The sequence below is a fragment of the Amphibalanus amphitrite genome, unplaced genomic scaffold, assembly GCF_019059575.1.
Source record: "Amphibalanus amphitrite isolate SeventyFive unplaced genomic scaffold, NRLGWU_Aamphi_draft 000007F_arrow, whole genome shotgun sequence".
NCBI classification, from domain to species: Eukaryota; Metazoa; Arthropoda; class Thecostraca; order Balanomorpha; family Balanidae; genus Amphibalanus; species Amphibalanus amphitrite.
This window is the reverse complement of record NW_024881503.1, coordinates 1,713,504-1,737,808: the sequence shown is the minus strand read 5'-3', so window position 1 is coordinate 1,737,808 and position 24,305 is coordinate 1,713,504. Positions and strand designations below refer to the sequence as shown.

At 53.9% G+C, this 24,305-nt stretch overlaps 1 protein-coding gene across 9 annotated transcripts in view; it reads left to right on the top strand.

Annotated features, from left to right (window-relative positions):
* The window catches only part of LOC122378958 (myosin heavy chain, non-muscle-like), a 56,873-nt gene extending 33,279 nt beyond the window's left edge, over positions 1-23,594 (top strand). For 3 of the 9 annotated variants that reach the window (XM_043360745.1, XM_043360690.1, XM_043360680.1), the window contains 29 exons: positions 256-399; positions 7,066-7,172; positions 7,528-7,635; positions 8,019-8,171; positions 8,513-8,683; positions 9,179-9,343; positions 9,872-9,986; positions 10,311-10,464; positions 10,798-10,982; positions 11,370-11,565; positions 11,789-11,915; positions 12,252-12,365; positions 12,661-12,927; positions 13,202-13,486; positions 13,789-13,950; positions 14,314-14,523; positions 14,882-15,029; positions 15,413-15,530; positions 15,831-15,952; positions 16,386-16,618; positions 16,926-17,111; positions 17,420-17,614; positions 17,986-18,360; positions 18,581-18,798; positions 19,192-19,405; positions 19,797-19,960; positions 20,349-20,585; positions 21,702-21,749; positions 22,897-23,594. In XM_043360745.1, coding sequence (XP_043216680.1) covers positions 256-399; positions 7,066-7,172; positions 7,528-7,635; positions 8,019-8,171; positions 8,513-8,683; positions 9,179-9,343; positions 9,872-9,986; positions 10,311-10,464; positions 10,798-10,982; positions 11,370-11,565; positions 11,789-11,915; positions 12,252-12,365; positions 12,661-12,927; positions 13,202-13,486; positions 13,789-13,950; positions 14,314-14,523; positions 14,882-15,029; positions 15,413-15,530; positions 15,831-15,952; positions 16,386-16,618; positions 16,926-17,111; positions 17,420-17,614; positions 17,986-18,360; positions 18,581-18,798; positions 19,192-19,405; positions 19,797-19,960; positions 20,349-20,585; positions 21,702-21,749; positions 22,897-23,038 — 5,063 coding nt within the window. In that variant the 3' untranslated portion in view covers positions 23,039-23,594. Of the gene's footprint in view, positions 1-255; positions 400-7,065; positions 7,173-7,527; positions 7,636-8,018; positions 8,172-8,512; positions 8,684-9,178; positions 9,344-9,871; positions 9,987-10,310; positions 10,465-10,797; positions 10,983-11,369; positions 11,566-11,788; positions 11,916-12,251; positions 12,366-12,660; positions 12,928-13,201; positions 13,487-13,788; positions 13,951-14,313; positions 14,524-14,881; positions 15,030-15,412; positions 15,531-15,830; positions 15,953-16,385; positions 16,619-16,925; positions 17,112-17,419; positions 17,615-17,985; positions 18,361-18,580; positions 18,799-19,191; positions 19,406-19,796; positions 19,961-20,348; positions 20,586-21,008; positions 21,060-21,701; positions 21,750-22,896 lie in introns of all 9 variants that reach the window. The other 6 variants (XM_043360754.1, XM_043360735.1, XM_043360728.1 and 3 more) reach the window with 2 other exon arrangements.
* Positions 23,595-24,305: the final 711 nt, after the last annotated feature.

The following is a 24,305-nucleotide window of genomic DNA, read 5'->3' as shown; positions in this document are numbered from 1 at the left end:
GGGAGGGGGAATGGGTTGATCGGGTTGAAGAGTGAAAGGAGAGTGTCGGGCTTGAAAGGAGCAGAAGGCAAGCTGATAGATGTTTGTGGGTGGAATATAGAGAGAAGTGATTGCAGGCTGTCAGGTTTGTTTTAGCTAAAAACGTGACGGCTTTTTTAGCTGCCTTCCCGTCGTCCCTTGAGCTTTATTAGTGATGTAGTCTTGTGATTAATGTGCTACAATAACTGACCGTCGGACGTCTGTTCTCGCCCACAGAGGAGTTTCTGCTGGAGCAGCCCAAGAACTACTCGTTCCTCACCTTCGGCAACGTCTCGGTCAGCGGTGTGGACGACGCGCACGAGTTCAAGGCCACCGTGGACGCCATGCATATCATGGGCATGAACCAGGACGACCTGCAGTGTGAGTTTATGGAGTGGGGAGGAACTAAAATGTGGATCGAGAAAGTCTCACCCTATCGTACCTATTCCACCCTTTCCCCTATCCCACCCTATATGGGAAGAAGAGCTGTTTGTTCTGTGGGTTAGTAGCAGTGGCTGGGTATGAATCGATAGCTGACGGAGCGAGCTTGGGGGCCTGGTGGTATGCTCTGTAGAATGGGCAATGTAAGGATAGCATAAATACGCCATTGAATGGGAAAATCTGTACTGTTCAGTGCCGCTATGTCACCAGTCATGATTGGGTTAGCAGGCTCCGGTAAGCTACGGCAATGTGAGCTGACACTAAAGCCGTGGCACGTTAGTCAACTGTTGCCATTCTGGTATGGATTACGTATCGGCGTACAGTCGGGCTGTTTTGGCACTGACGCCGTCCGATTGTATATCGTCACTGCTGGCGATAATGTGTCAAAACTCAAAACCCCAGCTGTTGATAGTGGGAGAGATTGGTTCACCGCGCTGAACTCCTCTATGGCCCTTGCGCCTTGCCTTGCGTTCTACTTTATTCCTGCTGAACAAATCTTATGTAGTAAACGCCTTATGTCCACATTGCCGTAGTATTGCCAGCTGCCTCCGTCGCGCGCCGGCCCAGACTGGCCGGGGGTCGTACGTGACCCACCTTTTATTCAACAGGTTACGAAACGTCTAGAACACGCCCAAAACGAGTGCTAACTTGCACAGCAGCGACGAGGTGACGGAAGGCGCCAGCTTGGCGGCCTACGTGCCTTAAATGACATATCTTAAATTTATAATTGCGCTGCGCGTGCCGCCGGCCGTCTCCTCCCGGCCCCGCCCGGCACATTGCCATATAACTCATCCCGAGCCTGGACGGGGCGGCGGCGGCGCCGCAGTGGCACGGCGGCCACAAGATTCTAATACACTCCCCCCTGATCTACAAATCATCGTACTGGGTCAGAACGGCAGGGCGTCTCTCCCGCATGCCGCGGCGTAGAACTTCAGCGTACGTCACAGGGGGCACATTTTCCCCGTGGCTTTCGTGCGCACACTCTCGCAAGATAATTGGGCCAGAGTCGTCATTGTCATTGTTCGGCGGCTCAGTCTGGCCACTCTCCGGACTGGGAACGAAAGCCAGTCTCAGATCTCTCACGTGACGGGGGACATTGTCTACTTCCACACACTGCGCCGACACTTGTCGGGTGACTGTTCCTATGGAACTTGGCACATCACACCGGCGACTAGGGTCTCTGATCCATACCTTATCGCCTACACTGAACATAGCACACTCACTCTCTTCGCACTTTTCCTCACTCTCCACGTCCGGCACTCTCAGTTTGTAGTTGAACAGTACGTTGGCAGGACTAGAGTTCAGGTCATCACTGCGCGGCATCACATTATAGCGGTAGACTGCTTCCGCCACTGAGCAGCCTTTGCGCGCTACGATTGTTTTGACCGACCTATGGTTTCTCTCAGAGACACCATTGCCGAACGGCGCATGGGCAGCTCGGTACCGGACGCTGACACCCCACCGGCTGACGAACTCGTGGAATGCGGCACTGCGGAATGAGGTGAAGTTGTCCGTCAGCAGCTCCCTCGGAGCGCCGCGCTCCAGGAATACCGACTCCAGAGCCGTGATGATGCTGTCGGTGTCCTGTCGCTTTATCCGCCGCCAGATCGCGTACCGAGACGGACCGCAGTCAATCAGAGTCAGGTACAGCTGATCGCTTACGTGACAGACGTCCATGCTGATCCTGTCCCAGCATTTAGTCACGCTCAGCGAACCATGTGTCCACCGCTGGGGCGCTGGATCGATGGACTGGCACCTTTCGCACTGGCTTACGACACTGCGCACCTGGTGCCTGCTCACAGCCGGGTCGTGCTCCCTACACAGGCGCAGCGTTCTCCCGATGCCTGGGTGTCCGCTTGTTTCATGGATCCTGACCACATCCGGCGCCGAGAAGGCAGCGCCGCAGACCTCAGGATCGCTTTGTTGGTTCAGCCACTTCTTCGGCACTCTCGTCAGTGCGTCAGCCCTGTTGTCCACTGACGGAACGCACTTCACGGTCAGCTGGAGGCCGTACTCATCTCTCAGACTCTTCACGGTCTCCAGGCGCCTTCTAATCAGCATTTCACTCGCCGCCTTCGTCTTTATCCGAGCTCTGCCGGAGAGCGCATCTGTTAGCCAGTGATAGACCGTTTTCGAGTCCGTCACGACAGTCACTTTCTTCAGGTTCCATGCCAGGGACAGATTGATGCCACGCACAACGGAGTCCAGTTCTGCAAGGTTCACGTGTGTCTCGGGATTTTTCCGAAGCCAGCAGGCGTCCTCAACGATGCTGCCTTCCATCTCCAGCACGGCTCCTATGGCGAGGGAGCTGGCATCCACCCACACGACTCCCTCATCGCCGGTGACATCCCAGCGACCTCGTGCGGGATCGGCCGTTTTCACGCGCTGCAGCGTTTCCATGACCATTTTCTGGAGTTCTGGATCGGTGATCTCGTCATCCCAGCCGTCTGTCGCTGCAGTGGCGCGTCTTTTCAGGTAGGATGCGGAGACACGCAACCAGCCACACACCGGGACCTGACTTGTCAGACGTCCACACAGCGAGAAGACCTTTCTCCTCGTCAGCTGTGGCGGCGGCTGTAGATCCTGGTTGTCCCGCTTCCAGAACAGTCCTTGCCGCTCCCCCCAGACTCGAATGCCCAGGACACGAGCACCTTCTGACACCTTCTCCGGGGATTTGCAGGTCAGACCGAGCGCCTCCAGATGACCCTTCACCTCCAATGCAGTAGCGATGTTTTCATTTACGAGTATGTCGTCCACGTAAGGTGATGTAGCGGTGTGCACCCTCGGGTCACGTTTCAGGGCCATTTCCAGCACCTTTCTCATCACCATCGGTGCGAGACTGAGCCCAAAGCCAAGTCTGCTGAGACACCACCGTCTGCCCTGGAACACTACAGTCTGATACGGCCACAGCGATGCGTGCACGTGGATCTGCAGGTAAGCGTCTCGCAGATCTAGGAGAGACACGTTTCGTCCACACCGACGCCACTCACGGATTTTTTCACTGCAAACATCCGCGTCAGCTGTATGCGGGTCCAGGTGCGTATTTAACTCCCTGAAATCCATGACGGGACGCACTTTGTCCTTCTTCGGTTGGATGACCGCCATGAGCGGGATCGTGCCTTTGACCCTCCCGTGCACGCTCTCATCATAAGGGACGAGCCATTGATTCGCCACCCACTTGGAGAGTTCTCGCTCGTATTCGTGTCGGGCTTCTGTTGGAATCGCGTACTCTTCTGCTGTATTGTGCAGCTGCTCGGGCTCCTTTCCTCCACACCATTTCCACTCCACCAACCACTTCTTTTCTGTCTCGTCAAAGCTCACCACAAAGTCCTTCTCGTCGGCTCGATTAGCCGGTGCGGCGGCCGCCGCCGCACCCAACACCGGATCCCCCTTACTGCTGTAAGCTCGATTCACTGCTGCAGCTGCCGCCGCTGCACCTGACGCTGGGGCCGCCTCACTGCTCGCCTGATCATGACTCACCCGTGCAGTCGCTGCCACTGCACGCGAAACCCCAGTCCTCTCACCATCACAGCTGACCCGGTCACCGGGTGAGGCCACTGACGCCGCTATATGAGACACCGCTGCCTCAACTCCGAATCTGACTCGGTCATCCGAACTCACTGTAGCGCCACCCAGTGCTCTGATACCATTCATCCCAAGGATGAACTCAAACCCCAGTGGCTTACGTGCTACGACGAGCACATCTACGGACACTGATTCACCGGACCGCAGCTGCACGCGTGCCACGCCTGACCCCTCACACCAATAACGCCCTCCACTCACTGTCATCACGCTCACCGGGCGTCGGTTCCACCTCCGACAAACTGACACGTGAGCTACACACTGGCTGCATCCTGTATCAACCAGCGCTTCGCAGCTGGCTCCGTCCACCGACAGCTGCGCGACTGGCAGCGCCCCGTTCACTGGGCGACAGGAGAGGAGGCTGGCGCTGATCTCTCCCCTCCCGCGTCGTTTTCCGGACACGCAGAGGCGATGTGCCCCTGCCGGTTGCAGTTGTAGCACCTCACGAGGCTCCGTCCACCACGGGGGCCTCCACGGTCCCGCTGTCCGCGGCCTGCCGTGCAGTCGCGGGCGATATGGTTCGGTTGCCCGCACGAGTAGCATTTCATTGTGGCCGGGAGTGCTCCAGTCCTTGTGCCAGCGGCGGCGGCCGCGGTGTTTGTTTCCTCGTCGGCCAGCACGGCCCGAGCGCGACCGATTAGCTGGCTAAACGGCATGTCCTCCATCCGCGATCCAGCCCGGAGCGCGCGGCGTGCTGAATCTGGCAGTTTGGCCACGAAGGCACAGGCCAGGCTGTCGTCCGGCATACCTCCGAACAAGCCAGCCAGCCGGCGCAGTTCAGAGACGAACACGTCCACCGTCTCACCTGGACGCAGCCTTCTACGTTCAAATTGGTCGTAGGCTTCAAACCGATCCGAAGCAAACGCCGATGTCAGGGCCCTTTTGATGTCCTCGTACTTCTTCTTCTCATCTTCTCCGAGCTGTTGATATACCGCAAAGGCACCACCAGTGAGTCTCAGCGGGACGACGACGTGCAGTCCCTTGATGCCGCGCAGCTGACACACAAGTTCGACCTTGTCCAGCCACTCGCACACGGGCTGCGACACACCGTCAAACTCCGGGATTAAGCGGAGATCAGCCGCAGCGTCCGAACCATCACAGGTCTCCTTCTCGTTCCCCATCACGGCAGTCTTGCAAGGCCGAAATAGCTTGTAGTAAACGCCTTATGTCCACATTGCCGTAGTATTGCCAGCTGCCTCCGTCGCGCGCCGGCCCAGACTGGCCGGGGGTCGTACGTGACCCACCTTTTATTCAACAGGTTACGAAACGTCTAGAACACGCCCAAAACGAGTGCTAACTTGCACAGCAGCGACGAGGTGACGGAAGGCGCCAGCTTGGCGGCCTACGTGCCTTAAATGACATATCTTAAATTTACAATTGCGCTGCGCGTGCCGCCGGCCGTCTCCTCCCGGCCCCGCCCCGCACAATGCCATATAACTCATCCCGAGCCTGGACGGGGCGGCGGCGGCGCCGCAGTGGCACGGCGGCCACAAGATTCTAATACATCTTACCTGAAGCCTTTTGCACTAAAATATCTGACAAGGTAGACTTCGCTCACCGACTCTCACTAAATTCGCTCTCTCACTTCCTGATCCCCTGACTCGCTATCGTAACTGACTTCTGATACCCTAATCCGACTAAATCCCTCCGTGACCACTCCCCTCCCCCTCCTTATGTCTATGCCATTGCCCCATAATCGGACAAACGCTCGAATCTGCCAGGCCCACTCGATATCATGGCTAAAAGGTCGTATGGGGCCCGATATATACACACAGGACAGCAAGCAATAAGAAGTGCGATGGTGTTGTTTGACTAATTTATCGCCTCCCAGCCCCGACCGGCCGGCTGGCGTGGTCGTGGTGGGCGTTTATGGTTGGGTCAGGGGGGGGGGCAGGTGTCGAGCAGGGGGGGGGGGCGCTATCGGTGGACACGACGCTGGCCGATAAGGGCTTTCCTCCTCCCCCTCCCCTCCCTCCCCCTCGGTTTGGGTGGGATTTGTTATAGATGGGACCGGGCATAGCTCCCCTTCCGCTCCGGCGGCTCCGCCCTCTACTTGAGACGGTCGGGTTAGACTGAAGTGTCCGCTATCGGTATCTTAACTCGTGTCTGGTATATGGCCGGTACTCCGTCGCTGCTTCCTTAGCGGTCGATGGCCGTATCAACTATCAATGGTGGGCTCAACTTGGATGTTTGGGGGTGGCTGAACGTTAAAAGTAATAATTTTTCTGGCTTGACTATCATGCCCAGAACATACAAAGCGAGCCTTCTCTTGGGGAACTTTTGTTAATGTATCTCCACTTCCCAACCTCTTTGGTTCCACTTGAGGGCCGTGCCCAGCTGATTTCGTGACTCGTCGAGCGGAGTGGCGTCCACCGGTGGACTTTGGTCCGTGACTCACTGTCGGGTCGATGTACCGAGTTGGGGCGGTGACATCAGCTGCCGAGTGGGTCTCAGAGTAACCAGGGTCCCCACGGGCCACCGTCGGGCTCTGAGTTCAACGAGAATGCATGGGCGAACGGTCGCACCGCTTTATGGATCAGGGATGATGATGTTTACTGTTAGGCGGCAGTATCGTGAGAAACTATTGGCGCCGATGACCACTGTAGTCCGGGCGCCCAAAAACCCCAATTCATCATCATCCTGACAGACTTATTGTCAGTATTCATCCATCTGACCGTGCATTTCCGTCTGTCCGATAAATCCGACTATCCGTCTGATCTGCCTAGTTACCCCACCTATCTTCGATGGACCTGTCTTCTCTCCTGTTCACTCATCTCACCCGCCTTACCGCGTCTTTCGGTCCTCTTGTTCGACTTACCTTGCCCCGTCTAACCCATTTTACTCTCTTCTGTCCGTCTGATCTGCCTTACCAACCTTTCTGTCTGTAACCCATGTCACCCCGCCTGACAGTGGCCTATTCCTCTACAATTTACAGCTTACCCAACTGACACACACTTGTATTCCACCTGATCCATCTTACCCTGCCCTTCCATCTTCCTGACCGTGTTTTCTCTGACCCGGCAGCCATCTTCCGTGTCATCTCGGCCGTGCTGCAGTTCGGCAACATGAAGTTCAAGCAGGAGCGGAACTCGGACCAGGCCACCCTGCCCGATAACACGGTGGCGCAGAAGGTACGTGATGCACTCAGCTGACTGCTGTCTGTGGCTGCTTACAAATGAAGGTCGCCGGTCGTGGTTACGGGAAGACATTGGGGATCGGCACCGGGCTCAGTCTCTGGGCTGTCGGGATTTGTGTTTTTGGACAAGGTATTAGCGGCTAGATTGTTTACTGCATACTCGTATTTAGAGATGTGAAACATAATAAAGACAGCTAGCGTCTGTCAGGAACTTTGCTCACAGAGTGGAAAATGCATTGGTGTTTGTGGTGCTGTGGTCACCACTGAAAACTCCGCTTGGTATGCTCGTGTTCTTTCTGTCCCTGCCCACTGCTTCTATGTGACGTCTGACTGACTTCCCTCTTCGCCAGGTGTCCCACCTGCTGGGCCTGAACGTCACCGAGATGACCAAGGCCTTCCTCAAGCCCAAGATCAAAGTGGGACGCGACCACGTCACTAAGGCGCAGACCAAGGAACAGGTACGGTACAGTGACGCCGCGCCGGCGTCGGTTGGATGGGACTGTAGCTGCTGTGGTTGTGCTAGATTCCATCATGTCTGAGGTGAATGTAAGATATTTGCCGTGCTTTTCAATGATTGGCTCACTGTGGTCATGAAGGTCGGTGATCAAAGGCTCATGAGCCTTTGATGGTCAATAGGTATCTTGTCTGTAATTGCCGATAGCCGATTCGTAATATGGCCCATATCTGACCTTTCTAGATCAGCGTTTGCGTTGTGATAACCATTGTCTGACCTTAGATGATCGCTTTGGCCTTTAATAATAACCATTGTCCCGTCTTTGATGCCCACTGTCCGCCCTTTGATGACCAGCTCCTGACAGTGACGACCCGCGCTGCCCCACAGGTGGAGTTTGCCATCGAGGCCATCTCGAAGGCGTGCTACGAGCGCCTGTTCAAGTGGCTGGTGACGCGCATCAACCGCTCGCTGGACCGCACTAAGCGGCAGGGCGCCAGCTTCCTCGGCATCCTCGATATCGCCGGGTTCGAGATCTTCGACGTGAGTGATGTTAGGGATGGGTCGGGGCTGGGGGCTGTTTTGGACACATCTAACAATATGACTGGTATGACTGAAATGTGACACAGCTGACATGCCAGTCACATGTGTGTATTTTGACAAGCTTGATCCGTGTACTGTTTGTACTTTGACACACACGATATAGTATTTGTCTGTGCATTGACACGTTTGACATGGAATTTGTCTGTACTTTGATACTAAAATGCAGCAGTACTTCAACATGTATGTCATGGAGTTTCTCAATACTTCAACATCTCTGATCGCCGACGTGCCATCTCTCCGCTCCCTAACAGCCGCTGACCTCCCCTGTTTCCTCTCCACAGCTGAACTCGTTCGAGCAGCTGTGCATCAACTACACCAACGAGAAGCTGCAGCAGCTGTTCAACCACACCATGTTCGTGCTGGAGCAGGAGGAGTACCAGCGCGAGGGCATCGAGTGGAAGTTCATCGACTTCGGACTCGACCTGCAGCCCACCATTGACCTCATCGAAAAGGTGCCCGACGGCGCGCAGAGTGGAAGATTGGGGAGGGGGCGCTGTGTAGCAATTTGGTTTTTGGTAGTTTTTTTTCTCGATCACTATATTTTTACTTGTATTGACTTTCTTTTATCTCTCCACTTCCATCATCGATCCATCTTTCCTTTCCTTTTTTCCATTCCTCCCACTTCAATTCGTCCAGTTCTCTTCATCCCTATTTCTTAGTCCAATCTTCCGAGCTGGCGACTTGTATAGGCAGCTTAGTCTGTTATAACCAGGAACAATAATTTTGCGTCTTTTTGTCGTGTCTGCTCTCGTCTTGACTCATACGATGTCTCTGACCGAGTATCGAACTGCGGTACCTGATACTCTATCTGGCTGTGTTTCTGACTGACTGACTGTGTCCGTCCGGCAGCCGATGGGTATCATGGCTCTGGTGGACGAGGAGTGCTGAAGCTGTCGACTGTGGTTGACTGTGTGACTCTCTAACGGTGTTCTGCCCGCGTCCGGCAGCCGATGGGTATCATGGCTCTGGTGGACGAGGAGTGCTGGTTCCCCAAGGCCACCGACAAGTCTTACGTCGAGAAACTGGTCCAGGCGCACACCACGCACCCCAAGTTCCTCAAGTCCGACTTCCGCGAGAAGGCCGACTTCTCCGTCATCCACTACGCCGGAAAGGTACGGCCGGCGGCGCGTGGAGAAGCGACTCATCCGTCTATAGGGGTTGTGTTGTACAGGTCTCGCGAGATTAAGCGGTAGGGGTTGCACTTTTACATTTCCGGTTATATCTCAGAAACTAATCGATCTACGATGAAGCCATTTTACAAGATCATGGCCGGCTTGTTACCCAACAAGTCGATCGCATCTTCAACACTTTAAAGCTTAAGACGACGAAGATATAGCCTGAAGTACACTAATTTTTCTAGGTGCAAAACCTACCGCTAAAACCCGCGAGACCTGTACGTGTGTGTGTGTGTGTGGGGGGGGGGGGTAAATTATGATGGTTCATGGATCAGTGATGATATTGTGATATAATATCCCTTAAGTCAGCTGCAGCTGTGGTGTTCTGCTTAGCTGTCGTATGATGTTAGCGTCATTTGGGATATTGCTTACAGCTGTCATCCCTTGCCACTCTGTCCAATGTCCATCATCTTCACCCTACCATTACTCTGCTCAACTGACACTCCCCCTCTCACTTCCCCACAGGTGGACTACCTGGCCGACCAGTGGCTGATGAAGAACATGGACCCGCTGAACGAGAACGTGGTGTCGCTGCTGCAGGCCTCGCAGGACCAGTTCGTCGTCAACATCTGGAAGGACGGTAAGATATAACGGAGACGGCGGGGTGGAGACGTAGGGCTGTGGCGACTCCCTGCCCACAGGCTGTGGCTTGATCAGACCTCTGTTGAGCATTTGGCGTACGCAAGCATGTACTCATCCCAGTCTTGCTTTGAGGCGAGTAACCTTACGTGACTATAATTTATTGTAGTAATTCATATAAACGTATATTTTCTTTATTCCTGGGTTGTGCTACTGGTAATATCATCGTAACTCCCTCCCGGGTAACTCCCCCTGGTAATTTCTCCCTGATAATTTCTCACTGATAACTTCCCGCTAGTAACGCCCTCCCTCTCAATTCCACCAGCCGAGATCGTGGGTATGGCGCAGCAGGCGCTCTCGGACACCCAGTTCGGCTCGCGCACCCGTAAGGGTATGTTCCGTACGGTCAGCCAGCTGTACAAGGAGCAGCTCTCCAAGCTGATGGTCACTCTGCGAAACACCAACCCCAACTTTGTCAGGTGGGTGCCGACGCGTGCGGGATATTAGTTCTTACCTAGTGGGTGCAGCTGCTGCGTAAAGTTTCAGGTATTTGGGTCATGTCAGTATTATGCGCTCTTGATGATGTTGTTATGTTGTTAGTCAATCTGAACCCTAATTTAATCTAAACTGCGTAAGCAATAACAGCGATTCTATTTTACATGTCGCCATAAATTACATTTATGTTATTTATGATTGTGGTAAGGCTCACTCAGACAGGCATCAGTTCTCCATCATGTCGAAACAAATGCCGCGTGTCCACGACCACCGACCACTACCTCTGACCCCCCACCCCCCGTCTCTCCCGTCCCCAGGTGCATCATCCCGAACCACGAGAAGAAGTCGAACCGGATCGACGCCTCGCTGGTGCTGGACCAGCTGCGGTGCAACGGTGTGCTGGAGGGCATCCGCATCTGTCGCCAGGGCTTCCCCAATCGGATCCCGTTCCAGGAGTTCCGGCAGCGCTACGAGCTGCTCACGCCCGGTGTCATCCCCAAGGGTGAGTGTAGAGGACAGGAGAGGGGGCTGGAGTGATCCCCAAGGGTGATTGGTAGGGGAGGGTACTTTTTTTACTTGAAAGTTGTCTTTGAGAGCTGTTTTAATGCTGGAGAGTGCTCAGTCATCGTTCGCCCATTGAATCCTCAATCTCAGCCAGTAACTTCCACGTTTGTCATTTGTAAGCAATACTAAGCGTCGGTGTAATCGGGACTGTCGATATGCCCACTTTGTTTTGGTAGTCTCCTTAGGCCGGCCTAGTCGCTGCAATGGGTCGTGGCAAGGCCCGCCGGTGGCCACGAATACGTACTTTTCGTCCTAAAATTAATTGGCCACTTGTCGGAGAGTGTGTTCCTCCACGTACTCACGCTCATCCCTCGCCCGCCTCCAGGCTTCATGGACGGTAAGAAGGCCTGTGAGAAGATGATCACGGCGCTGGAGCTGGACCCGAACCTGTTCAGGGTCGGCCAGAGCAAGATCTTCTTCCGCGCCGGCGTGCTGGCTCATCTCGAGGAGGAGCGTGACTTCAAGATCTCGGACCTGATCATCAACTTCCAGAGCTACTGCCGCGGCATGCTCGCCAGGAGGTGGGTGCCAAGAGCATAATAAGCGAATGTTTAGAGTAGGTGAACATTTTCATCCAGAGTTTAGCCTGCAGCTGGGTATCGATGAAAATATAAAGGTCTTACAGGACATTGCCCAGTCGAAGGAGCGCTAAGTACCTATCCAACTTTCACTGAGGTTCGATGCTGTCTCTTCAGTACCCTAATGAACTCCCTGGCGTAATGCTCTCGTCTTTCCCTCCCTCAGGATGTTCCAGAAGCGGCTGCAGCAGCTGAACGCCATCCGCATCATCCAGCGCAACTGCGCCGCCTACCTGAAACTGCGGAACTGGCAGTGGTGGCGCCTGTACACCAAGGTCAAGCCGCTGCTGCAGGTATGTGCCATCGTTGTTTCGGACTGGGTGGGCAGCTAGCGCTATTAGGTGGTCCTCCGAAGTCAGCTCATGTCTGTTACTCGGGGAATAAATAGATCGGCTGACTTTCTGCTTTCGTGTAAATCAGTGCTTTATGTCGCAGCGCCCACGTTTCCTTAAGCACTATTACCGCGGCATGCCTAGCAAGCTAGCATATTTTACTCGTAGCCTGCGTGCTATTACCCTTCCTGATGAGGATGAGAGCACAATCGGTTGGCCGCTACGGACTCAGTTTCGGTTACCACCCCTCATCCGCCCGTGGCCGGTCACTGACCCACTGAGTTCTCTCCCCTACAGGTGACCAAGCAGGAGGAGAAGCTGACCCAGAAGGAGGATGAGCTGCGCAGCGTCGTCGAAAAGCTGGACGTCCAGACCAAGGAGTGCCAGGAGGTCGAGAAAAAGTTCAGACAGGTCAGTACTAGCTGGAGGGCCGTGCTGGTAGCCAAACAAGTAAAAGACAAAGGTTTTTTTCCAAGTTGGATCGAGCCATTTTTCCCTGACTGAATTGTGAGGGTTTTCGACAGAAACAATACTCTCCCACTTCGAGCAAGGCCTAGAATATCCTCCCACGTTTTTGAAAATGCTTTGGCGTGACCTGATCCAACCACATCACCATTTTCTCTGTCATCCCCCACCACCGACCGATGACACATCTCTCCACTGCAAACAAGTGCTGACTCCCCCCCCCCCCCCCGTCTTCCAACAGGCGCTGGAGGAGAAGAACATCCTGGCGGAGCAGCTGCAGGCCGAGACGGAGCTGTGCGCAGAGGCCGAGGAAATGCGCGCCCGGCTGGCCGCGCGCAAACAGGAGCTCGAGGAGATCCTGCACGACATGGAGTCCCGCCTCGAGGAGGAGGAGGAGCGCGTCAACGGCATGAACGCCGAGAAGAAGAAGCTGCAGATCAACATCCAGGACCTGGAGGAGCAGCTCGAGGAGGAGGAGGCCGCACGGCAGAAGATCCAGCTCGAGAAGGTACCCCGGGTGGGAGGGAATGCGTGGTGGGGGTTGTGAGGTCAAAGAATCCGTCCTTGACGTCTGTCTGGCCCGTTTTGCTAACGAGTCATCATGCTAATTCACCAGTTTGCTTTCTCTGCACAAGGTTACTGCTTTTGCCATGGATTGGATCGTCATGCTATTTTTAGTAATCATTTTATGCAATTTCTTGCATTGCTTCTACAATGGAACTATCGAAACTTATCTTTATTTTTAGAGACTGGTCTGACCCGCGCCCGCCGCCCGTCCTCAGGTGCAGTGTGACGCGCGCGTCAAGAAGCTGGAAGAGGAGATGGCCGTCTCCGAGGACATGAACCAGAAGCTGCAGAAGGAGAAGAAGATGCTGGAGGAGCGCGCCAGCGACCTGGCGCAGACGGTGGCAGAAGAGGAGGAGCGCTCCAAGCACCTCACCAAGCTGAAGACCAAGCATGAGTCGACCATCGCCGACCTTGAGGAGCGGCTTCGCAAGGAGCAGCAGCTGCGCCAGGAGCTGGAGCGCGTCAAACGCCGCCTCGAGACCGAGATCAACGACCTGAAGGTGGGAAACTGGTGGACGGACGGCACCGCGGACGGGAGGGGAGGGAAAGCAGCAAGGTACCGAGCGTTCAGTTGTAGTCCTCTTGCTGGACAGCCTGTCCAGTCACCTGAAGAAATGTCTGTCAGAGAAGCATACTGATTTGCCGTTGCTCAAATCAGATAAGATCAGATCTTTTTGGGAGCACTGGCCTTTCAACGCCAGTTTGTATCGAAATGATTACATCCATTTTGCCAATGGTCTATCATTTGTCCTGTTCATCATGTGAACTTTCTAACCGTCCCCGTCTCTTTCCCGTCTTTCAGGAGCAACTGGCCGAGAAGAAGGCGCAGGTGGAGGACCTGCAGCTGCAGCTGGCCAAGCGCGAGGAGGAGCTCACCCAGGCCATGATGAAGGTGGACGAGGAGGCGGCCGGAAAGGCCCAGGCGCAGAAGGCCATCCGAGAGGTCGAGAGCCAGCTGACCGAGGTGAGGATGACGACATGATGACATGCTGCCGACGCGACGGTCAGAGAATGTATATATAAAGCAGGTCGACACTCAGGGTTGTAAATGTTCTCACGGGCTGAGGACATCAGACCGTCCTCAATCCTCATAGTTCCCGATTGCTGTCCTCCTTGCTATATAAAATGTGGATATTTTTATATGAACGTTAAAAAGGTGACTCCACTAATTTTAATCTCGTTCTGCCTCTTGTTGTCAGTTTTGTAAGCAACTCTGTTCAATTTTCGCATTATGATTCTTCGATAAGTTCGAATGGTGTTGTTGTTGGGTATCTGTACTGAGGACATCTTAGACTCTAACACCCCCCCCCCCCCGTCCTCCCCGCAGCTGCAAGAGGACCTCGAGTCGGAGCGCGAGGCGCGCAACAAGGCCGAGAAGCAGAAGCGTGACCTGAACGAGGAGTTGGAGGCGCTGAAGAACGAGCTGCTGGACTCTCTGGACACCACGGCTGCCCAGCAGGAGCTCCGCACCAAGCGCGAGGAGGAGCTGACCAAGATGCAGAAGGCCGTGGAGGAACAGCAGGCCCACCACGATCAGGTAGGTGGACGGCGACGAGGCTGGTGACGTTGACGTTGACGTGGCGTTACATGACTTTGGCCGGTGTTGGTGGCCGCTGATCGGGCATTAGTGGACGCTGGTCTTGGGGAAGGCTCTCTCAGCGAGCTAACCATCGATTTCACCAAAGCTAAATATATTTAGAGGTGTGAAGGATTTCAAAGTTAGCCTTAAGAATTCGGTCTTTCCAATGTATATCAAGGAATACTAACAAAGTGGGCTTGATCTTCGCAGTCAACTTAGCACAAACTGTGGAAAATGAAAAGGCTTTCATGTGCCGCATAATTGCTGTTAAGTCTCCTCTCACCCTCCCTCACTCACTGTCCCTTCCCCTCCTCAGGTCATTGTCGAGCTGCGACACAAGCATAACGCGGCCATGGAGACGCTCAACGAGCAGCTGGACTCGCTGAAGAAGACCAAGCAGCAACTGGAGAAGACCAAACAGCAGCTCGAGGCCGAGAACGCCGACCTCGCGCACGACATCAAGGGTAAAGACGTGACCCTATTCTCGCTCAGTTTCGTTCCCTTCTCTGTCTATTTCATTTTTCGTTCTCATTTTTCTCGCTCAGTTTCGTTCCCTTCTCTATTTCATTTATTCTTTATTTCATTTATATAGTTACATACATTCGTTTATTCACTTATATTTGTATTTCCCCTTATTCGACTTTTGCTCGGCAGCTACATATATAAAATTCAGTACGTCACATCTTGACGTAACTCTCGCTAGTATCTAAAGCCCGCTGTTGTAATGTCTATTTACAGTAACATACGAACCGCTACGTTCTTTCGCCCCCTCTGTTGCGGCGCCCGGTATTCGGTCTGAGGCTATCTGACTGAACCGCCCACTGACCTCCCCCCTCCCCCTCGGCAGCCGTCACCACGTCTCGCACAGAGTCGGAGCGGAAGCGCAAACAGCAAGAGTCTCAACTGAGCGAGCTTACCGTCAAACTGCAGGAGTCGGACCGCACGCGACAGGAGCTCCAGGAGAAGTACGGGATGGCATTCACTCTCATTCATGCACGCTTCTTGGTAGATCCGCTGGTACTACGGACCTGAACATGATTTTTGTTGAGGGATCCGGCTGGACAATAAATCTTGGTTGATTATTTTTCTATTCAAAAACGGTTTTTGCATTTTACATGGTTCAAATCAAAGCGTAACGAGAGTCACGCTTTGCATTTAGAGTTGTATTATAGTCCGATTCACGCCGAGACTGCCATATATGTTTGCCCTCTCTGTACTATGTAGTTTCCCGTGTGTCTCACTCTGCCCTCCCGTCCATTTCGCAGGGTGGCCCGCTCCCAGAACGAGGTGGAGTCGCTCTCCACTCAGTTGGAACAGATCGAGACCAAGGCGACTCAGTCGGCCAAGTCGAGCACCACGCTGGAGGCTAACCTAGCCGAGGCGCAGGGTGAGTTCTGCGACGGTGCCGGAGAATTGGGAATTGGGTGCAGATTGCCTCCCCCGGGCTGGGATTATGAAGGACTGCTGATACCGTCTTTCAGTGACTCCTGTCTCAAGTTTGATCTAGAGTTTAAGAATACTTGTGCGGATATCACTGATACTTTCCTGTGTGATCTGTCAGTGATTTAGCCGTATCGTTGGGTTTAGAATGTTGGTGTTATTTATTCGGTGTGTATTTAGCAGACACTGATAGCCTGTGAGTGTACTTATACTTTTGTGACTCTTCCATATCAAGGAGCGTTCGCAGTTGTTTTGTGTCTATTAGCGTATTCTGTTAGCGTATGTAGCCCTGTCGGCACCCTGCCGATGTTGCGGAGGCTGCGGCCTCCTTTCATCCTGCTAAGCCCGTCTGACGTCTCCCCTCCCCTCCCGTCTCACAGCTCTTCTGGAGGAGGAGACCCGACAGAAGCTGGCGCTTAACTCGCGCCTGAGGACGGCCGAGGAGCAGCGCGGACAGCTGCAGGACCAGCTCGAGGAGGAGGAGGAGGCCAAGCAGCAGCTCGAGAAGCAGCTGGGCCAGGCGCAGACCCAGCTGGCCGAGATCAAGAAACGTGAAGCGGAGGAGGCCGAGACGGTGCAGCAGCTCGAGGAGGCCCGCAAACGCCAGAGCAAGGTAAACTAGGACGGAAATTTGGTGTTGGGACCGATCCAGAAGTCATTGTGGAGTCTCATGTTGGATCGCTCTAATTGCTAGATATAGAGTCGTGTCCAGTGAAGTGGGATAGTTTTAAATATTTGTGTGTGTCCGGTGGTTTCTATTCGTAAAGCCTTGTATCCGATGGCCGCTACAAAGCTCTGGGCTCGGCCTATGGGCCAGTGGGACACTTGACTCGGCCCTGTAGTCATAGAGCCGTGCCAGTTTACCTCTTGTAGTGTCGCTCTGTCCCTAACCCATTCCCCTCCCTCCATTTACCCTGCAGGAGATCGAGGAGCTGCGCCACCAGGTGGAGGAGATGCAGGCGGCCAACGACAAGCTGGACCGCTCCAAGAAGAAGCTGCAGGCGGAGCTCGAGGACGTCACCATCGACCTGGACGCGCAGCGCGCCAAACTCGTCGAGCTCGAGAAGAAACAGCGCAACTTCGACAAGGCCATGAACGAGGAGAAGGTAAGTCGGCATAAAAGGATGTTTTCATTGACAGGGACTGCAGCAAATGCCTGTATTTAAGCTCAAATAACTTTTCTTACATAACTCAATAGTTTATTCCATGATCAACTAAACAAATGATTAGATCTACGCATGATAAGTTGAACTAATTACCGAAATTCAAGGTCAGATTCAGTTAGAGGCCCAGCTTTTGAGCACAAGTATATCAGTTTTAGTATTGCTTTTGACTAGGTACTTGATCGATTCGACCCTGTTCGGCGCGTATGTCGCCCGCTCCTCTCACCGGTGTCTGCTCGTTTCTTTCCCAGGCGCTCTGTGAGCAAATCTCTCTGGAGCGGGACAACGCCGAGCGCGAGGCCCGTGAGAAGGAGACCAAGGTGCTGTCGCTGACGCGCGAGCTCGACGAGGCCCAGGTGGTGCGCGAGGAACTGGAGAAGGCGCGCCGTCAGCTGCAGAACGAGCTCGACGAGCTGGTCAACTCGCAGGGCACCGCCGATAAGAACGTGAGTATGGCCAATATTTCTTTTCTGATTACTTTGACGTTGGAAGAATGCGATTGGAAAGAAGAAGTAGCGATTCCTGTAGCACTACTGGGGATTAATGAAGGGGGAATGATGCGATATGTAGATCGCGCAGGACATGTGGTATTCGTTCATTCGTGACGTAGTACCCGTGTGAGAACGATTACACCGCAGGCATGCGCGCGGTTATGAGATGTATTTGCATCGTGTGGCAGTGCAGTAAGGCAGTATCGAGCCTGATTGCGTGGTTAGAGTGCTGCTCGTTAATCTGCCACTGAACCGTGGCGACTATTATTAGTCCAACCTGGCCGAATTCCCTCTCCCTCTGACGCACCATACTTATTGTTCGACAGTTCCACGAGCTGGAGAAGGAGAAGCGTATCCTGGAGAGCCGCATGGAGGACATGAAGACCCAGATGGAGGAGCTCGAGGGCGACCTGCAGATGACCGAGGACGTCAAACTCCGCCTGGAGGTCAACATGCAGGCGATGAAGACGCAGATGGAGCGCGAGATGTCCGCCAGGGAGGAGCAGGCAGAGGAGAAGCGGCGCGCGCTCCTCAAACAGCTGCGCGACCTCGAGATGGAGCTGGATGACGAGCGCAAACAGCGCAGCTCCAGCTCGGCACTGCGCAAGAAGCTGGAGGCCGACTACAAGGACCTCGAGCAGCAGATGGAGATGAACAACAAACTCAAGGACGACGCGCTCAAGCAGCTGAAGAAAATGCAGGTCAGTAATCGACGTAAAATGACATGGATTTTGTTTGAGTTAATTTGTGCTGTGGGGGAGAAAGTTGGCGTCATATCCGGATTGTAACCAAATCATATATCAGCATGCACCGTCGAGATGGTAGAACAGCGGACGGGGACTGGATCTGACTTATCTATGACCTCCCTGGCTCTGCCCTGACCACCTGATCTGACCTGTAACACTGACCCTTTCTACACAGATGCTGCTCAAGGACAGCCAGCAGCAGGCGGAGGAGGCCCGTCTGGGCCGAGAGGATATGGCCGCCCAGTGCAAGGAGGCTGAGAAGAAGAGCAAGGCGCTGGAGGCAGAACTGATCCAGCTGCAGGAGGACCTCAGCTCGGCCGAGCGGCAGCGCAAGAACGCTGAACAGGAGCGCGACGAGCTGCACGAGGAGATCGCCAACAACGCTAACAAGGGGTCAGTCGCGGGAGCTGACGGGCCCATGGGGGCAGGGGGTAACAACGCTAACAAGGGGTCAGTCACGGGAGCTGACGGGTGTCAGTTGGGCTAGATGAGGGAGCGCGGCGCAAACGCTATACTCGACATGATGTTTGACGTAAATGTTAAATCACATGGATAACCGCATGCATTATTGATATGATTGTAAACGTTGTGTTGTATATGTGATTTAGGCTATGAATGTTTCATAAACACGATTGGTGCATGTGGAACAATTTTGCTATATCGACCTCGGCCTGTTAGATTGTACCTTGTCAGGAGTTAATATGACACAGGATGATAAACACTGGTAGCCAGGATGTGTTTTGCATTTAACGCCGTTGTTAATTTGTCCCGTGGCTCCCCCGACAGTAACCTGCTGGCTGACGAGAAGCGGCGTCTGGAGGCGCGCATCTCCGCCCTGGAGGACGAGCTGGAGGAGGAGCAGTCCAACTCTGAGATCCTGATGGACCGCGCCCGCAAGGGACAGCTGCAGCTCGAGCAGACGACCACCGAGCTGGCCGCCGAGCGGTCCACCACGCAGAAACTCGAGAGCAGCCGCATGATGCTTGAGCGTCAGAACAAGGTCAGTTAGAGGCGGATGGTGAGACGAGGTCGGAGGGCGATGGGATGGGGTCTGAGAGAGGCCCGTTGGGACTTGGGGTGGGGCAGCCCGGCCGTTTGATTGGTCACTGGGCGTTAGAGCGGTGGTGTTTATACGTAATCGTGAATTTGCAGAACGGGATTTGATTGTCAAACGATCCGGCAGCAAGATTGCAGGATGATGTGCTTACTACATGCCGCCTGCAAAGTTATTTTTGGATGTTGAATAACCAGGATGTTCTGTCTATTGCTTTTTCTTCAATTAGTTGTGATTAGTTGGATGACAATGCATAATATTGCTCGTTTGACGTGAGATTTGTCTGAGCCGACACTGTGTTGAACACCCCAGTAACCCCGCTGACTCGGCCCCACAGGAGCTGAAGGCGAAGCTTCAGGAGCTCGAAGGCGACCAGCGCTCGCGCACAAAGGCCACCATCGCCGCGCTCGAGTCCAAGCTGCGCAACCTGGATGAACAGCTCGAGGGCGAGGCCAAGGAGCGCCTGCTGCAGGCCAAGGCCAACCGCAAACTCGAGAAACGGTCAGTGACGCGAGGATCGGGCTCGCTGCATGCGAGAGTCATAAAGGACGTCTGAACCGTCCTTTATGATGATTTTAGAGTAATTAGAAAGGGCTGCGACAGTTACAGGGCCTTGATTTATTACGTTTTCTGTTATATGCTGTGAATGTGGTGAAGTAGCCTAAATGGTGTGTCCTTATTTGTATGATTGCTTTCAAACTTTCATGCTAATTAGCTGCGGTTGAATATGGACACCCAACTCGACTCTTGCTACGACGGTGTGTGATTAGCAATCAGTTAATCGATTATAGCGATTCATTATTTTCTGGATGTTTGTCCAGGTCGGCATTGATGACATCGTTTCGAGGCCATCCCAGTGACCGTGTGTTTCCCGCCTTTGCCCTTACAGTATGAAGGAGCTGATTATGCAACTGGAGGATGAGCGGCGGCACGCCGACCAGTACAAGGAACAGGTCGAGAAGGTCAACTCGCGTGTCAAGGCGCTCAAACGCCAGCTCGACGAGACGGAGGAGGAACTGTCGCGCGAGAAGAGCCAGAAGCGCAAGGCGCAGCGCGAGCTCGAGGATATGATGGAGAGCCAGGAGACCACCAACCGGGAGCTGGCCACACTACGCAACAAGCTCAGGTGAGACTGGCACCGGCGCGGTGACTGTTGGGGTAACAGGTGATTTAGATTCGCCCCCTTGTTCGTCCAGCGCCTGGTGTAGCCGCCGCGAAGTCTGCTTAGGATAACATGTGTTGTTAGACTGCAGCTGATATCTAAGTTTGCTGCCAGTGGCCCCCGAAGTCCGGCTGTGTATAATGTGGTCGCCTGCTTGGCAGCTGGCTGTAGGCTGTAGGGCTCGGCTTGCATTATATTATGTACTAAGCGCTCTAAGATAGTCTGAGGTTGATGACTGAAAATGCCCGGCCCTGGCCTGTCCGTGTCGTGGCTGGTAGTCATCTAGGCGCCGTCGCTGTATATGCGTTATATCCCGCCAGCTACCGTAGTGGGCCGTAGACTGTCCTCCGTCACTAACCGTGCTGTGTGTCCGTGCGGCGGGTGCAGCCGGGTGCACTAGCACGGGATCGGCGCACAGTGGAGGACGGAGGTGTCACGGTCAGTCAGGCCCGCGCTCCGGCTGCCTGGGCTACCGCTGAACGCTAGATGTTAGCAGCCTGCTGGCCTGCTAGCAGCTGGTGGCTGGATGTTAGCCATGGGCGCCGCTGATATTGGATGGTGGCTTCGGACTTTTTTACCAGCTTTGCTAGCTTTGAGCGGCTAGCGGGCTCTGTTCTTTTTACAGCACTGGCGCTTGCACCCGACACAACTGTGTAGCACAAGTTTAATTTAATTTATCTTATATTATGCATGACGTTTAAATGTTACTTTATGTGGACTCTTCTGGTCATCTATTGCTTCTCTCTGATTGCTATTGTTTTGCTCTGTGTGCCCTCTTTCCTGTCCATTCCGCAATATATCCCGACGTGGGTGAATCTCGTGGGATGGGACAAGCCAGATACATTACATCATCATGAGGTGTGGGGCCGTCGCCTGTAGGCCCACCTTTGGGCATACCCTTGGGATAAGGCATAGCACACGCGACTATTGGTTACATGACTGATGGGGTTGGTTGGCATAAGTGTACACCACTGATGCATCGAATATGGTTCTACCTTTACGTCCCCGTACTCCTGGGTCAGTGTGGGGTACGGATTATATCAGGGATGTCCCCTAACCAGCCTGGCCCGACTGCCGCAGCATTGCTGAGGCCGAGGCCGTACTGCTCGAGGTTAAACAGCACAACAGGTTGTAGGCCTTTGGCCGCTCCGTTTGTGGAACCCCGTGTGTGCCTGTTCTGTGTGTCCCTGTGTGTGCCTGTGCGTGCGCGCGCGTGTGTGCCCGGTTGTGCCGCGCAGTGTGCTGAGTGTTCCCCCGAATGTATGTGCATTTCCCATCGTCAGTGCCTTCATCCATTCCTCTAGGATCGAGAAGATCGAAGGTCAATTATTAGTTTTCTCCCTTATCCCTAGCAATCTCAGCACGCGGGGTGTTCTTTGGAATTGAGTGTAGCCATACTCGGGATGCTGGTTCGATGAGGTCCCCTCCTTTTCCCCCTTTGCACGCGAGTGAACCATCCCTGTATGTGTGCTTTCACCTATCCTGTATGTAAACTAACACAAGCAATGTTCGCAATGTGCTGGTTTCATTACATAGACACGATCGAGAAATCGATAGACAAAGCCGTGTGCACTGTGTATGTTTTTCTGTTGATTTATCGTACTGTTGGTTGGAAAAGCCAGGATGGGATATAAAGTCTAGGCTGACCTCCAGGGCCAATCGAACCCATCCCACTAACCAAGTCAAGCTCGGCACTTGTCACAGAGAACTTCGAGTTTTCATTTAGCTTGGTTTGTTTTTGGATTGGATGTTACCCTGTCCTTTGCTTGAAATCTCGTCGCATTAGTTGTACTTAGTTTGATTATATGCGTGCGTATTTGTATGTCATGTAGAAGCATGGAGTGGCTGTTGATTTTAATGAAATGTTCTGCAATGCTGTTTTATAGTGAATCGGCGAAATAGCCGTGTTTCCCTATTTCCATGGATGTGAAATGTTCACACTAAAACGAGACTAAGCCAAATCCTTCGGCACAATATTCCCTAATCGGACATACCTTGAGGTCCGTCATTGAAAGGGCTGTGGACATGCGACTTTTGAGGCTTGGCTTCGCGTGACTGCACTCATGCAGTGCTGTGGTGATGACAGCAATCCCATCTGTGCCTCAGTCTGTCCCTTATTGTGACCATAAGAGTATAAAACCCGTTTACCGTATAGAGAGCCGGTCGTATACCGTATAACCGTATAGGATTGGTTACTGAGTGTGATGTGCTCCCTTCTTTCCCCGAGTGACCCCAGCCCGTCTCCCCACTGACTGATCTCTGCTCGCCCCGACAGGCGCGGTGGTGCCGGCCTGGGCATGTCCACCAACCGGCTGCTGAGCGGCATCAAACGGTCCAGCATGCAGCCGTCCGGCGACGACTCGGCCTCGTCGCTGCCCGATGACAGCATCGACGACGACGGCGAGGCCGACGCCTGAGCGCCGCGCCCACACACACATTCCGGCCCGGCCCGCGGCGCCGGGACGCGCGACCCGATGTGATGATCAGATAGCCCGGTCGCCGAGTCTTGTGAGAACTGCAGTGCACGCGTGTCCCGCGCTCACCGCGGCCCGATATATTTTCATATAGACGCGTACTTTTATAAGTGAGAGCGAGAGCGAATGAGAGCGCGCGCGCGCTGCGGCGCGTCGCGGCGTTCTATCCGAGTGATTCCGAGTGCCGGCGGCCAGCGCCGTCCGTTGGGCAGGTCTTGGCTGCACTAATCCGCTTCCGCCGTGACGGTTGGAGAGACTAATTTGTGAGCTGTAGCTGCGCCGCCGCCTGCCGCAGTGTTTGCCATATTTGTCGCCGGGCGGCGCCGCGGCGGCCGGCAGGTGCCGGCACACGTAGGCTAAGGCGTGCTTGTCCCCCGCCTGAGTGCGGCCGGACGCCAGAGATCATTGTTATTGCTCCTTTCTGAGACACGCTTTTCGGTGCGTGAATAATTCGTGTAGAAATTGAATACTTAAATAGTTGAATAAATGAAAGAGGAAATCGGTGGTGTAATTCCGTCTCAGTTGATAGTTCGGTGGTATTCCGGGGTCAACCAACTTACGAGCAATCAATAAGCTCGGGCTAGTTTGACCTTCATTTTTCGTAAACTCCCCTTGAGCTGCGTTACCGGGAAGAGATCCGGGCTGTAGCATGCTGATGTGACCGGCCATGAGTATGTGGGGGCAATGTGATTGCCGACGAGCCCCGAAATGAATTCAAGAATTCACATGAGTAGCAGACCCGAGAGCAGTTTTAGCGGGTTCGGTATTGTATTCGTGCTGCCCAGGAAACCCGAAATGGATGCTCAGCGCCGGGCATTCGTGGAACGAATTACCTAACGGCAGGCGCGGATACAAGGGGGGGCCATGGGGGCCATGGCCCCCCCCCCCTTGGCCGATTTTTTTCAAAAATAAAATAAAAATTTAAAAAGTTAAAAAGCTGAAAAGGGGGCCTCCTGAAAATAAAGTGGCCGAAATCCGATGAGTTTTTTTTTAACCTACCCACTTAGTTATTTCTTAGAAGACTAGCTGAGAAGACTTCTTTGTTAGAAGATTGGTAAAGCTTTTCATAACTTGGAGGTCTCTTATACTCACAGAGATGACCACTTTTACAGGGCCTCCTAACCTGCACAGAGGGCCTCCAAGCCTGCACAGATGTTGAGATGTTGCCTGAACAGCTAGATAAGCTCAATAGACGCAGTTTTTTTGGGGG